We start from the raw sequence: 13,432 nt of genomic DNA on the forward strand, positions 1-13,432 counted from the left end.
ACTCAACCCGGAAACACACTCTTCATGCTAAACAAGCCCTCCTGTCCCCCCGGAAGCTCAATTCCAGCCGCGAGCCCGAGGGGGAGGAGGGGTAGTGCTGGGGGGCAGAACTACGCACGAGCGAAGGAACCTGTGTCCCCAGGCTGTCGCCTCCCGCTCTCCAGAAGCGGTCTGCACCTTCGCCCGCCCTGCGCGAGCCCCAGGCCCCAGACTCGGGCAATACCCACAAGCAAGATGGCGGCAACGGCAGCACCCCCTACGGCTTAGCGCCCAGCTGTGCCATTGGCTAGAGCCTGGAGTGAGGCCGCCGCGGATTGGTCGAGAGTGCTGCGGGGGTGGGGGTGGAGCTGCAGCTGCCTGGAGCCGGGAGTGGGCAACGCGGCGTGAGCAGCGGCCCCAAGCTCCCGGAGCATCGCGCTCGGAGAAGACTTCGCCGCTCGGGGCCGCAGCCTGGTGAGCTCAGCCCCCTACAAGCCCTCCCTTACATCCCAGCCGGGGCCACTCCGAGCCGGCGCCTATCGATGCCGACAGACCCCGGGGACCCTATCGCGACTCCATCGCGCCATATCGCGACATCATCGTGCCTTGTCGAGACTCCATTTTGCCACAGCCCTTCTCAATATATAGCTATATCTTTTTAAAAATTTTGCCCTGTCATCTTTGGGGGCTGTCCCATGTCGTGATTTTGCCGTGATCTCTCCGTGACATAACCGCGCCATCGTGAAGTGTGATCTCATCGCCGCCCTGTCGTGACTTCATCAATGTCGTGTTGTGACCTGGCTGCGGCGGGACAGGTGGTGACCGTCAGGAACCCTCCTTCCCTTCTCATCTCCCCATCTCAGCAGCCCCTCTTCGATTATCCGGCTTTTGGAGTCTCCGTTTTCCTGGGAGCTACCCGGGACCCCTTCTTGCTTCTCCAGCCCCTGCCGGCGTCCACAGGCTGGTAGCCGGGCAGGGAGGGTGAGGAGAGGGAGCGCAAGGGGTTAATTCTGCTGCTGCTTCTGGTGCTCTGCTGCTGCAGCTTCTGCCCGAGGGAGGGAAAGGAGAGGAGGCAAGGAGCCTGCGGGGGCGACTGAGAGCCCTGGCTGGAGGGATGGGGTCTCCAGAGGGCCCTCTGAGCTTTCCCTGGTCAGCACCTTGCTTCCTCACTTCTGCTGAAGCTTGTCTCCTGTCTCTCCTGAAGAAGGGAGGGGAAAGGAAACCTAGGATGCCCTTTTCCCTCATGCCAGCCTGAGTCCGGATAATCGAACTTCACCCGTGTATGTCTCCATTCCTCCCTGTCTGTCCTCACCACTCCCTCCCTGTACGCCTGGTGGAGGGAAACAACACCTGGCCTCTGGTGCCAGGGAGCAGCTGAGCAGTGGGGCCAGCCCCCTCCCACCCCCAGGAGATTGGTGAGGAGAGCTGTCCAGCTGAGCAGCAGGATACATGGTCCTTCTTTCCCACTTTCTGGAGGTGACCTTGGACCAGGGTCCCTTCTTCATCTCTAAGGACTTGAGGGTCCAGCCCCTTAAAGGGGCTCCCCCAAGGGAGGTCAGTCCTGAGGAGTCCATCCCTCCTGATCCTCCCCTCCCTCTGTGCTAATCCCTCCCTCCCTCCCTCCTCCACTCCCACCCCCACCCCTCCTCTGCAGAGGGATGCTCAGTCCCTCTTGTGTTCACAGTTGGGCAAGGCGGGCATCATGGCCTCGGATTGCGAGCCAGCTCTGAACCAGGCAGAGGGCCGAAACCCCACCCTGGAGCGCTACCTGGGAGCCCTCCGTGAGGCCAAGAATGACAGCGAGCAGTTTGCAGCCCTGCTGCTAGTAAGGAACGGACTGACAGTTGGGAGGTGGGAAGGGCTGGGTGGTTGGGCTCCCTAGGAATGGGGTCAACAAGTCCCCAAGGATATATAGGTGGTGCTGGTAACCCTGGAGGCACCAAAGAAGGCCCAAGGCACCTACCTGTGGACTCATTTTTGCTCCCCTGAGTATGGGAGCAAAGGGGAGAATGGGGGTGAATAAAGCTTGTGGCCCTAGGAGCCTTGGAGGAAGCTGAGTGGGTCTGCTCTCTGGGGCGTCCCAGAGCAGAGGGGAGCTGACTCATAGGGTTACAGCAGCAGGTAGTAACTAGTGCAGAATACCTGAGGGCTGGGGATGTTTGTTCTGGAGGTGGAGAGAGTAGCAGGATTGGAAGTGACTGGGAAGGGGTCCTAAGGGATGGCCAGGATGGGTATGTAGGTTGAGGGTGAAGGATCTGGTTCGGGGCTTAGCCCTGGAGGAACCCAAGCTGGGGACAGCAGAACAGGAGCTGCAGTGCTGGGAAGGGGGGGGGGGTGAAGGGAGGAGGGAGTACAGCCTGCTTGTTTGCCATGGCAACAGGGAGAAGGCTCCAGAGTCAAGGGCTCACACTGCAGCAGAGGAGGTGTTTAGGTGAAATGTAAGGGGAAATGTTTTGACAGGCAGAGCAGGGAGACACAAGAGCCATTTCCCCTGAGAAGGTGGCGGGAATGGATCAGAGACTTCTCTGGAGAGAGCAATTAGGGAGGGACCCCAAATCCTTGGAGAATTTTAAACACTGAGTTCTAAGCCTCTTCCAACTCAGGATGTGGGCATCTAGCTTAGACATCAGGAAGAACTTCCCAACTAACCAGGTAATGAAACGGTAGAATGAGTAGTTGAGGAGGACCTAACCTCCCTTCCACAGGGATCACAGATGAGGGATCCCAGAGGTCACACCTGTCTCCCTCTGGGGAGAAGGAAGGAGCTGGATGAAGTGATCTCTGGGAGACCTCCTGACCCCAGAGTGAATCTTGTTATATAACCTAGTCCTGCTAATGGTCAACCCCCAGAGTGCAAGGGACAGTCTTTGCCACCCCTTCCTTTCATCCTGCTGATAGCACATACCTCCCTTAGGTGACCAAGGCAGTCAAAGCAGGTGACATCGATGCCAAAACTAGGCGGCGGATCTTTGATGCTGTCGGCTTCACCTTCCCCAATCGTCTCCTGACTACCAAGGAGGCGCCGGATGGCTGCCCCGACCATGTTCTCCGGGCCTTGGGTGTGGCCCTGCTGGCCTGCTTCTGCAGTGACCCTGAACTAGCCGCCCATCCCCAGGTCCTGAACAAGATCCCCATCCTTAGCACCTTCCTCACAGCCCGGGGGGACCCTGACGATGCTGCCCGCCGTTCCATGATTGATGACACCTACCAGTGCCTGACAGCTGTGGCGGGCACACCTCGTGGGCCCCGACACCTCATTGCCGGTGGCACCGTGTCTGCCCTGTGTCAGGCGTACCTGGGGCATGGCTATGGCTTTGACCAGGCCCTGGCACTCCTGGTGGGGCTGTTGGCCGCTGCTGAGACACAGTGCTGGAAAGAGGGGGAGCCTGACCTGCTGGCTGTTTTGCGGGGCCTCAGCGAAGATTTCCAGAAAGCCGAGGATGCCAGTAAGTTTGAGCTCTGCCAGCTGCTGCCCCTCTTTCTGCCCCCAACAACTGTGCCCTCTGAATGCCTCCGGGATCTGCAGGCCGGGCTGGCACGCATCCTGGGCAGCAAGCTGAGCTCCTGGCAGCGCAACCCAGCACTGAAGCTGGCAGCCCGCCTGGCGCACGCCTGCGGCTCTGACTGGATCCCAGCGGGCAACTCCGGGAGCAAGTTCCTGGCCCTGCTGGTGAATCTGGCATGCGTGGAGGTGCGGCTGGCACTGGAGGAGACAGGCACAGAGGTGAAAGAGGATGTGGTGACCGCTTGCTACGCCCTCATGGAGTTGGGGATCCAGGAATGCACCCGCTGTGAGCAGTCACTGCTTAAGGAGCCACAGAAGGTGCAGCTTGTGAGCGTCATGAAGGAGGCCATCGGGGCTGTCATCCACTACCTGCAGCAGGTGAGGGTGCAGTGCCCCACCCGAGGGGGCCCAGTGTGGGAGGGGGAGTCAGAAGGCAAGGGAAAGGGGGAAGCGAAACCCCGAACCTGGGTATATGGGGAGACAGAGAAGACGCACCTACCTACCTACGGAGGGCTGATCCTGCGGCACTCCAGGGAGTAGTGTGTGGCCAAGCCTCCCTCTCCCTCCCTGAGCCTCCACACAAGCACCATACCACACGCCATATGTGCACTCCCATCACAGTACACACACGCGCGCACACAACACAGAAACCTCCTACTCACAACCCTCCCCCCAGTCCACACACACGAAAGTGAAGCAGTCTGTTTTGTTCAGTCTCCAGCGTGGCCTTACACACATACACATACAAACTTGTCACAGTACAGGGAAAAGGAGCGGGGCTGCCTGCTTCCTGTCCTCCGTGGAGGGTCTGCCGACTCCATTTGATCACCTGCCCCAACATCCCCTCCTCCCTCCTGCCTGAGAGTCCAGCTCGCCTGTCCTGCAGGGGTTCCCTCAGAACTCCGGTCTCTTTAGTAGCCTGCTCCAGCCGCATACCCCACACACCATGCCAAGCTCCCATTGTCTCATTCTTTCTGATTTAGCCCAAAGTGGGGCTTCTCTCCTGGCCTCCCACCCCAGGTCAGAGCCACTGTAGAGGGAGTGTTTTCTTCGCTTTGGACCTGTGGGTCTCCTTCTAGCCTAGAGATGCTTTAGAGGCTGAGTCCCAGCGAGTGCAGGGGCATGTTGTCTAAAGTCCAGTTCCCTCAGCAGGCGTGCCCTGAGGGCCTGCTCTGTGCCAGCCCCCCGTTGAGTGTGTCCCAACCATGCGCTGGCTTCTGGGTACACGGGGCCTGCCTTTGCAGGGCTCACAGGCCAGAATTCCCTTCTACTTGTGTTATTCCTAGACTGGCCGGCGTGCTGGCCAGGCAGGGGAGGTTCTCTGGTCCTGCTCCATCTCAGGGGAGTCCTTTGGCAACAGGTGGGGCCAGAGAAGCAAAAGGAGCCCTTTGTGTTTGCTTCCGTGCGGATCCTGGGTGCCTGGCTGGCCGAAGAAACCTCATCCCTGCGCAAGGAGGTCTGCCAGCTGCTGCCCTTCCTCGTCCGCTATGCCAAGACCCTCTACGAGGAGACCGAGGAGGCCAATGACCTCTCCCAGCAGGTGGCCACCTTGGCCATCTCCCCCACCACCCCAGGGCCCACCTGGCCAGGGGATGCTCTCCGGTGAGTTTGTAGTTATGGTCTGTTCAGCCAGAATGTGCTAAAGGAGTAACACAGGGATACCTCCTCTCTCCCCAAACGGGGCTGTGCCGGGCTTCCTGACGGGGGCATGAGATTTAGTAGTATTTCTGTCTGTCGGGGGTGGGGTGAGGGGTTGTTCCCTCAGGACACCTGGGCTTCCTAGTCTCACTTGCCAACCCCAGGTTACTCTGTAAACAGAGAACTGCTACTGAGCATCGACTGCCTGCCAGGCATTTTACTGTACCCTTTACCATTTTGATCTCATTTGGTCCACGCAGCAAATCTAGGACAGAAGTCTCATCCACATCTTCAGGATGAGGAAACTGAGACTCCAGGAGGTTAAAGTAACTTGCCCACACTCACAGCCCAAGTTTGAGCCCAGGCCTGTGCAACTCCGAAGCTTGTGCTCTTTCTGCAGTGCCTACAAAGATGTGTTCTCCTTCTCCCCTACTTCCCTTTCTCGTAGATGGGGTGCCCCCCCAAAGTGGAATCCTGGTGCCTTCATTTCTCCCCACACACATCTGTCCCTTCTACCCCCCCAGGCTCCTCCTGCCCGGCTGGTGCCACCTGACGGTCGAAGATGGGCCCCGGGAGATCCTGATCAAGGAGGGGGCCCCCTCACTTCTGTGCAAGTATTTCCTGCAGCAGTGGGAACTCACATCCCCTGGCCATGACACCTCAGTGCTGCCCGACAGCGTGGAGATCAGCCTGCAGACCTGCTGTCACATCTTCCTCAACCTCGTGGTCACTGCACCGGGGCTGATCAAGTGAGGCCGGGGAGGAATTGGAGGAAGCAGGGGTCCTGCTCAAACTTGCCCCAGATCTCAGTCTCCCACTTTGCTTCCCTGTGCCCACGGGTTCCTATTAGTGTTAGAGTGAAAGGGTCTCAGAATGGAGAGAGAGCCACCCCACACAGGGATTTGGTATATGTGGAAGCCCTCTGGGCATGTATGTCTACCTGCTCCAGCCATAACCCAGTCTCTGCTCCCCAGATGCCACGGATGGGGCCCAAAGTTAACTGTTCACCCTGCTGCCTAATTTCTTGCCAAACCCTGGCCTGGTAAAGCTGGGAGCCCAGCATCCCAGGTTTCCGCAGGGCTTGGTCTGGCTCTACTAATCTCCCGCCTCCCATCTTTCGCTCCCTTTCTCCCCAGGCGAGATGCCTGCTTCACTTCTCTAATGAACACCCTGATGGCGTCGCTGCCCGCACTAGTACAGCAGCAGGGGAGGCTGCTTCTGGCTGCCAATGTGGCCACCCTGGGCCTCCTCATGGCCCGGCTCCTTAGCACCTCTCCAGGTAAGCCCTGGGGACCCAGTCCTAACAGATGGAAGCAGAAGACCTGGGTGGACCTGCTATGTTCTGGGCATAAGTCATCATTTTCTGAAAATGGTTTTACAGAATTTTCCAGTCAAGGAAATCTCTGAAGTGCACCTCCCTCCCCCGCCCCACCCCACCCCACCCTTCTTCCCCAAATGATAACATTTTCTTCCTTCTGAAGCCTTTTAAGGCAAGGTCTGGTGGGTGTAAGTACAGGCCCGCTCCAAGGCACAGGCATAAGCACCTGGAATCCCCAGCAGCCCAAGGAATCTGAATTCTGTGTTTTCAAGGTGGAGCCGCCCCCTCCTAGGCCTTGAGTCAGAAACATGACTTTTCTCCATTGAGGTTTTTCTGTGCTCGGCACCGCACCTCCCTCGTGACAGGCTTCAGCGCTCCTGTGCACTTACCTTCCCCACCTCCCACCTCACTCTGGCTGCATGCGGTGGGTAGCAGCATCCACTTCAGCCCCCTGCCAGCCCTCTGTGTCTCCCACTTTGGCCGTGGGTGTCTGCTTGGGTCCCTCTGTCCCTGCCTGTTCCCTGTACCCCATCTGTCAGGTTGGAGGAGCTGCACAGATGCCTGGGAACAGGGTGTAATGAGCCTGTACCCTCAGCTGCCTCTGTTCCCCGTGCGGGGTGGGGGGGGCCCAGTAGGGTACCTGGCAGCTGGAAGGGGAGCACGTCCCAGTAGACCAGGAGCTCCCCCCCCTCCCTCTAGCCCCTGAGCTCCCTCAGATCCAGGCTGCATCTCCACAGCCCCTGAGTAGAGCCACAGTGCTGGTTCACCCACAAATGCCACCAGGTTAGCCTAACAACCTCGGGAAAGCATCTGCAGTGCAGGAGGCGAACCCCTGCAGGCAGGCGAGCCAAGCCTGGACCCCAGCCCATGGTCCCCTCTGGCACCCTCTTCTGGCCTGAGAATCAAATTGCTGCACCCTCCTCAGCCTATAAAGTGCTAGGCCCAGCGGAAGCTCCCGTCACTACTCAGACTACAGGAGGGTCCGACCACGAGTCAGTGTCCCAAGATTATTACATTTCATTCTCACGACAGAGTTCTAAGATTAGCACTATTGGCCCCATTTTACTAGTGAAGAAACAAGACCCAGAAAAGTGAATTAACCAAGGTCACACACTGAAGTCAGAGGTAGGGTTTGAACGCAGGCAGGCTGATTCCAGGCTATGCTTCGGCTCCTGAGTGTGCCCACCAGGAAGGGAAGGGGCTGGTGAGGCAGCAGGTTCATGCCCCCCTCCCTCCTTGCCTTCCAGCTCTTCAGGGAACACCAGCATCCCGAGGTTTCTTCGCAGCTGCCATCCTCTTCCTGTCGCAATCCCACGTAGCACGGGCCACGCCTGGCTCAGACCAGGCGGTGCTGGCCCTGTCCCCCGACTACGAGGGCATCTGGGCGGATCTACAGGAGCTCTGGTTCCTGGGCATGCAGGCCTTCACAGGCTGTGTGCCCCTGCTGCCCTGGCTGGCCCCCGCCGCCCTGCGCTCCCGCTGGCCACAGGAGCTGCTCCAGCTGCTGGGCAGCGTCAGCCCCAACTCTGTCAAGCCTGAAATGGTAGCCGCCTATCAGGGTGTCCTGGTTGAGTTGGCACGGGCCAACCGGCTGTGCCGGGAGGCCATGAGGCTGCAGGCAGGCGAGGAGACGGCCAGCCACTACCACATGGCCGCCCTGGAGCAATGCCTGGCAGAGCCCTGAGGGGGCATCCACTGGGGACAGAGCCGGGGGCGGGCGGCAAGGGAAGGGGGGAGGAGGCATCTCCCCTGAAGCCCCCAAATTGGACCCTCTCCCCCAACTTCCACCCCAAACATCCCAGCTTTCTGGCTTTTCCGAGGGTAAGGGCATGGTGCCCATCCTTCAAGGGTAGGGAACTGCGTCACGCCCCCTGGGCCCGCTCAGGGGCAGGGATTGGCTTGGAAATCAGCATGGCTGTCCCCGCCAGGCCGGGGGAGGTTGGAGCAGCCCGCAGGGAGGGGGGCAGTAGGTGTCATTGTGCCCGATGTCTGGCTCCCTCGCAGGAGGGAGGCCCCCAGATGGGACAGGGCTGGCAGGAGCTGGCTGCTTCAGCCCATGTGCCCTGCCGGCCAGGGCGTGGGCTCCCCTAGACTGGTGCCCCTCTGGACTTCCAGGTCCACGTCCTTTAAATTGGCCACTTGGTTCTTGCACTTGGCCCCCTTGGGCAGAGAGCAGGCTCAGGCCCTTGACATCACAGTTCTTCCTATCAACTTCAGTGACCCAGGGTCTGAACTGCCCCAGCCTTCCAGAGCAACCTGGGGCAGACAGCCCTGGTGGGGGGGTCGGGAAACCTCCTTCCGCCTGAGCTTCCTTGAGGGGACCCAGGAGCCCTTGGATCCTGGTCTCTAAGCTTTTGTGTTGTGTTGCAGCAGAGTGACAGTGAGGGTTGGGGAGTTATTTATTTTGCCTGCCCTTATCCCTGCTTGGACACCTGAGCATCTGATCCCTGTCCCCTTGGTGCCTTCTGGCCTGGCTGGAGCCAGGAACCGGAGGGGTGCTTTCCCAGAATCCGCATGTTTCCCTAGTGACCGCACCCCATCGCCATCGTGGTGCCTGGCTTTAACTCCCACCCCTGCTTGTGATTCCTCTCTGCAGGGAGACGCGACTGGCGGCTCCAGCAGGGACTACCTTTCTTATGAACCTGATCCCTTGCTTCCCTCTCCCCTTCCCTCCCCCAGTGCGTTCTGTGATCGCCCAGTTCAAAGCTGTGCACATGTGGACACTCAATAAATGTTCATTGGTGACAAGATGGCTCCCGTGTGGTTTGTCCTGCACCTTCTTCCGTCCAGGCCCCAGCAGCTCACAGCACACATGCCCTGCGAAACACACTTCACAAGTGTGATCTCATTCAGAGATGACAAGAATCCAATCCTCGGGCTTCCCTGGTGGCGCAGTGGTTGAGAATCTGCCTGCCAATGCAGAGAACGCGGGTTCGAGCCCTGGTCTGGGAAGATCCCACATGCCGCGGAGCAACTCGGCCCGTGAGCCACAATTGCTGAGCCTGCGCGTCTGGAGCCTGTGCGCGGCAACAAGAGGCCGCGATAGTGAGAGGCCCACGCACCGCGATGAAGAGTGGCCCCCGCTTGCCACAACTAGAGAAAGCCCTCGCACAGAAACGAAGACCCAACACAGCCATACATACATACATACATACATACATACATACATAAAAAAAAAAAAAAAAGAATGTAAGCAGACAAGAATATCATTAAAAAAAAAAAAAAAAAGAATCCAATCCTCCCAAGAATCCAGTGAAGCAAGCGTCATCCTGATTCTCCAGGTGAAGAAGCTCAAGCAGGGGTAGGTGATTTGTTCAAGGTGTTACAGCCAGTACGTGCCAGAGTCAAGACTCCATGCGGGCCATCCAACTTCTCAGCCCACACCCTTCAGTGCCAGATCAGGTGGCAAACTCATATGTTGATGTGGCGAGGCCTCTGCGGGGGCTCTTGTGCTCCTGTGTACAAATGAAGTTCCGCCCCTCCATGTCAGCAGATTGTGGCCAAGTAGCACTGCCACATCCTCCAATATTTAAGAGGAAGTCAGAAATCTTAGTGCTTATGTGAAATCTGATTTTGAATGTTGATATTTTTAATTAACTCAGTACTACCCCAACAGAACATCTGCAGGCCAAACGTGACTTTCAGGCAACAAGCTGTTTACTTCTGTTCTATGCCAAGTGAGAAGGGGAAGGGTCTGAGAGCTTCGGCGGAGACTGGACCCAAGTACCCACTGCCTCACCAGGCCTGAACCAAAGCTGTAAGTCTGGAGCCAGACCAGCCTCCGGCCCACGTTCTGCAGACTCTTTTCCACCTAGGCCCTCAAGCCTACAAGCATTGGTTGAGCACATCCTAAGTGCCTACCTGTGGTTGGCTATGCATAGACAGGAACATTCATTTATCTATTGGATGTACTGGAAGTCATGTCCTCGGCATGGAGTCCCTGAAATCCCTGAAAAATATGCCTGGTGTACCAGGCTAAGCAGTTTGGATGTGGGGTCATGCTGAGACTGTGGATTTTTGAGCAGGTTGAATGTGATCCATTTGCATTTTAGAAAGATGACTTTGGCTGCAACAGGGATGACTGAGTCAGGGAGCTCGGAGAGGAAGTAGTAAGTCTGAATTGAGCCAGTGGCGGTGAGGGTGGAGAAAGTATAGGTCAGAGTTAGCTAATTGGGCTTGGTGATTAATTGGAAGTGAAGAGGGATAAAGAGCAAAGGGTGAGTCCCAGGTTCCTGATCTGGGCCAGTGACTGGATAGTGGGGCCATTCACTGTCACAGGGAACACTGAGAGAAAAACAGGTCTGTGTAAAATATAAGCTCATTTTGGTAAATGGTGAATGCGTATAGCTTATATCCAGGAGGAAGTTGCTCTCTGCAGTCTGGAGCTCAGAGAGAGGCCTGGGCAAGTGACAGATTTAGGAGTTGTCAGTATAGGGGGTCCTTAAAGTCATGGAAGTGACTGAGATCATCTGGGGAAGTGAAAAGAGAAGAGAAGGGCCCCATAGCCAAAGGCAACTACCCTTGGTCCTTGCTCTCAAAGTACTCTCCCTTGTGCGGTGGGGAGGAAAAACCCTGCATAAAGCCTCAAAATGCAAGGCAGACTGAGCTCTGTACTTTGGTGAGGGATGGTCAGAGAGTTCCCGGCTCTGGAATGGGGAGGGGACTAGGCTAGCAGTGTAAGACCAAGTTTGCTCTTGGTAATTCGGCAGCAAGGGAGAAAGGGGGACCTGAGCTGCAGTTGTGAGATCTAACCACGAGGTGGCGCCTCAGCATCTCCTTGTGCCTGATTTCCCCCACCCTGCAAACAGCCCGGCCCAGAGCAGAAGGTTGTCAAAGGCTGGGAGGAGGGTGGCTGTGTCAACAATACAGGAGGCCGGCCTGAGTCTTTTCTTAACATAAAGTCCAAATGCAAACTCAGGGCTTCCCTGGTGGCACAGTGGTTAAGAACCCGCCTGCCAATGCAGGGGACATGTGTTTGAGCCCTGGTTCGGGAAGATCCCACTTGCCGCGGAGCAACTAAGCCCGTGCGCCACAACTACTGAGCCTGCGCTCTAGAGCCCGCGAGCCACAACTACTGAGCCCACGTGCCACAACTACTGAGACCCGCGTGCCTAGAGCCCATGCTCTGCAACAAGAGAAGCCACCACAATGAGAAGCCTGCGCTCCGGAATGAAGAGTAACCCCCGCTCACCGCAACTAGAGAAAGCCCGCGCGCAGCAACAAAGACCCAATGCAGCCAAAAATAAAATTAATTAATTAAAAAAAAAACCCAAAACAAATGCAAACTCACTTTTTGAAAAGAGAGGGAAAGATTTGAGCCTGGGAGAAGAGCAATAGGGCAAGTATGCCAAATGGGAGCCCATGTATGTTTGAACATGCATGCCTATGTGTCAATATATGTCCTGTGTTCCCATGTGTCCCATAAGTGTCTCTGTGCCCTCTGTGTCCAGCAGTGTCTGCACAGGTACCCCTGTGCACATTCCAGGGCTCCACATGTGTGCATGTGTTCCAGAGAGTGGGCAACCAACAATGCCCACCTCCATGCCTCAGAAAGTGAGGAGCCCCTTGGTCCTGAGCAAGAAGGGCAATAGAGTCTGCAACCACAGGACCCGGAAGCTTGAGGAGCCCCCAAAGCAGCAGCAGACCACGCAGAACATCCATCTCCCTAGTAGCCATAAGCGAAATCATTCATTTATCAGGTGACTTCCCCAGATTATACCTGGGTTCTATGTCTAGCTACCCAGGGTCATGTTCACATGGAGGCTTCCTAAAGGATCCCTCAGTAGGCTGAGGGATTCATAAACTCATTCATTCATTCATTTGTCATTTATTTAATAAGCGTTTGCTGAGCACCTGCCATGTACCAAGCCCAGCGCTAGACTAGACATATTTTCTCTTTCTCCTTTCATCTTCTTCTTGTGAACTGGTTCATGAGGCAGGAAAGGAAGATTAGGTTCAGCTGCAAGGAGCCTAAAATGCTGGTTACGGTGTTTAAAATCTTTTTCCCCAAAGATGAGCCATGAGGAGCCGCAGGAGAGTTTTCAGTCAGGAGGTAACATGGTCCAGCCATTTTTGTGGAAGAAGAGATATGAATGAAAGCAGGAGACCATTTGGGGGTGGGGGGTTTTTGCAATGGTCTAGGCAGTGGTTCTCAGACTTGACTTTGCTTCTGAGCCACCTTACAGGCAATGGCTGGGCCCCACTCCCAGAGTTACTGATTCAGTGGGTCTGGGTGGGGTCCACGAACTGGCAAGTTCTTCTAACAAGTTCCCAGATGTTGTAGGTGATGCTGGTCCAGGGACCACACTTTGAGAACTACTGGTCTATGAGGAAGAGTATGGTAGCTTAAGATGCTGACAGAGGATGGAGAGAGATGTTTAAGGATTAGAAATGACAACACTCTATGAGGATTAGCTTATGGAGGTGAGGGAAAGGACAGAGGCTGGGATGGCTCTTCTTAATTTGAAGGATGGTGGTGCCATTTAAAGAACTGTAGAACACAGGAGGAGAGGCAGGCTGGGGTTGGTGGTGGGGGCGGAGGAAATGTTGAGCTCAGTTTGGGCCTTGGAAAGTCTCAGATGGCTGCAACAAGGTGTCTGGAGGAAATATCCAGCTGGCAATTGCATCTATGGGTCTGGATTTTTGGTGAGAGATACAGACTGGAGATAACAAGGCTGGGAGATAACAGCAGACAGGTAGTCATTAAAGTCTTGAGAGGGGATGAACTCACTAGTGAAGAGTGTAGATAGGAAGAAAAGGCAGAAGCTGCAACTCTGGGAATGAATAACTGACCTTAAGGATGTGGGTGAAAAGAGGGGAGATAGAAAAGGAGACTGAGGGACTTCCCTGATGGTCCAGTGGTTGAGAATCCACCTTCCAATGCAGGGGACGTGGGTTCGATCCCTGGTCGGGGAACTAAGATCCCACATGCTGCGGGGCAACTAAGCCCACGCTCCACAACTACTGAGCCTGCGCGCTCTGGAGCCCACGCC

The 13,432-nt window shown here is 56.4% G+C and overlaps 2 protein-coding genes across 3 annotated transcripts in view; one reads left to right on the forward strand and one right to left on the reverse strand.

Moving 5' to 3' along the window:
* KIAA0319L (KIAA0319 like) overlaps positions 1-229 on the reverse strand; it is a 107,516-nt gene extending 107,287 nt beyond the window's left edge. The window contains exon 1 of the mRNA XM_007182501.2: positions 119-229. The gene's annotated coding sequence lies outside the window, so the exon portion shown is untranslated. The remainder of the gene's footprint in view (positions 1-118) is intronic.
* Positions 62-9,188, forward strand: NCDN (neurochondrin). Of its 2 annotated transcripts, none has more exons than XM_057548652.1 (7): positions 62-794; positions 1,634-1,804; positions 2,894-3,862; positions 4,845-5,086; positions 5,647-5,871; positions 6,259-6,401; positions 7,688-9,188. In XM_057548652.1, the coding sequence occupies exons 1-7, from the start codon at positions 762-764 to the stop codon at positions 8,122-8,124; spliced, it is 2,220 nt and encodes a 739-aa protein (XP_057404635.1). In that variant the 5' UTR covers positions 62-761; the 3' UTR covers positions 8,125-9,188. The 2 variants fall into 2 exon arrangements, with proteins under 2 accessions (XP_057404635.1, XP_007182567.1); XM_007182505.2 differs by having other exon boundaries at positions 63-794; positions 1,664-1,804.
* Positions 9,189-13,432: the final 4,244 nt, after the last annotated feature.

Source organism: Balaenoptera acutorostrata, chromosome 1, assembly GCF_949987535.1.
Source record: "Balaenoptera acutorostrata chromosome 1, mBalAcu1.1, whole genome shotgun sequence".
NCBI lineage: Eukaryota > Metazoa > Chordata > Mammalia > Artiodactyla > Balaenopteridae > Balaenoptera > Balaenoptera acutorostrata.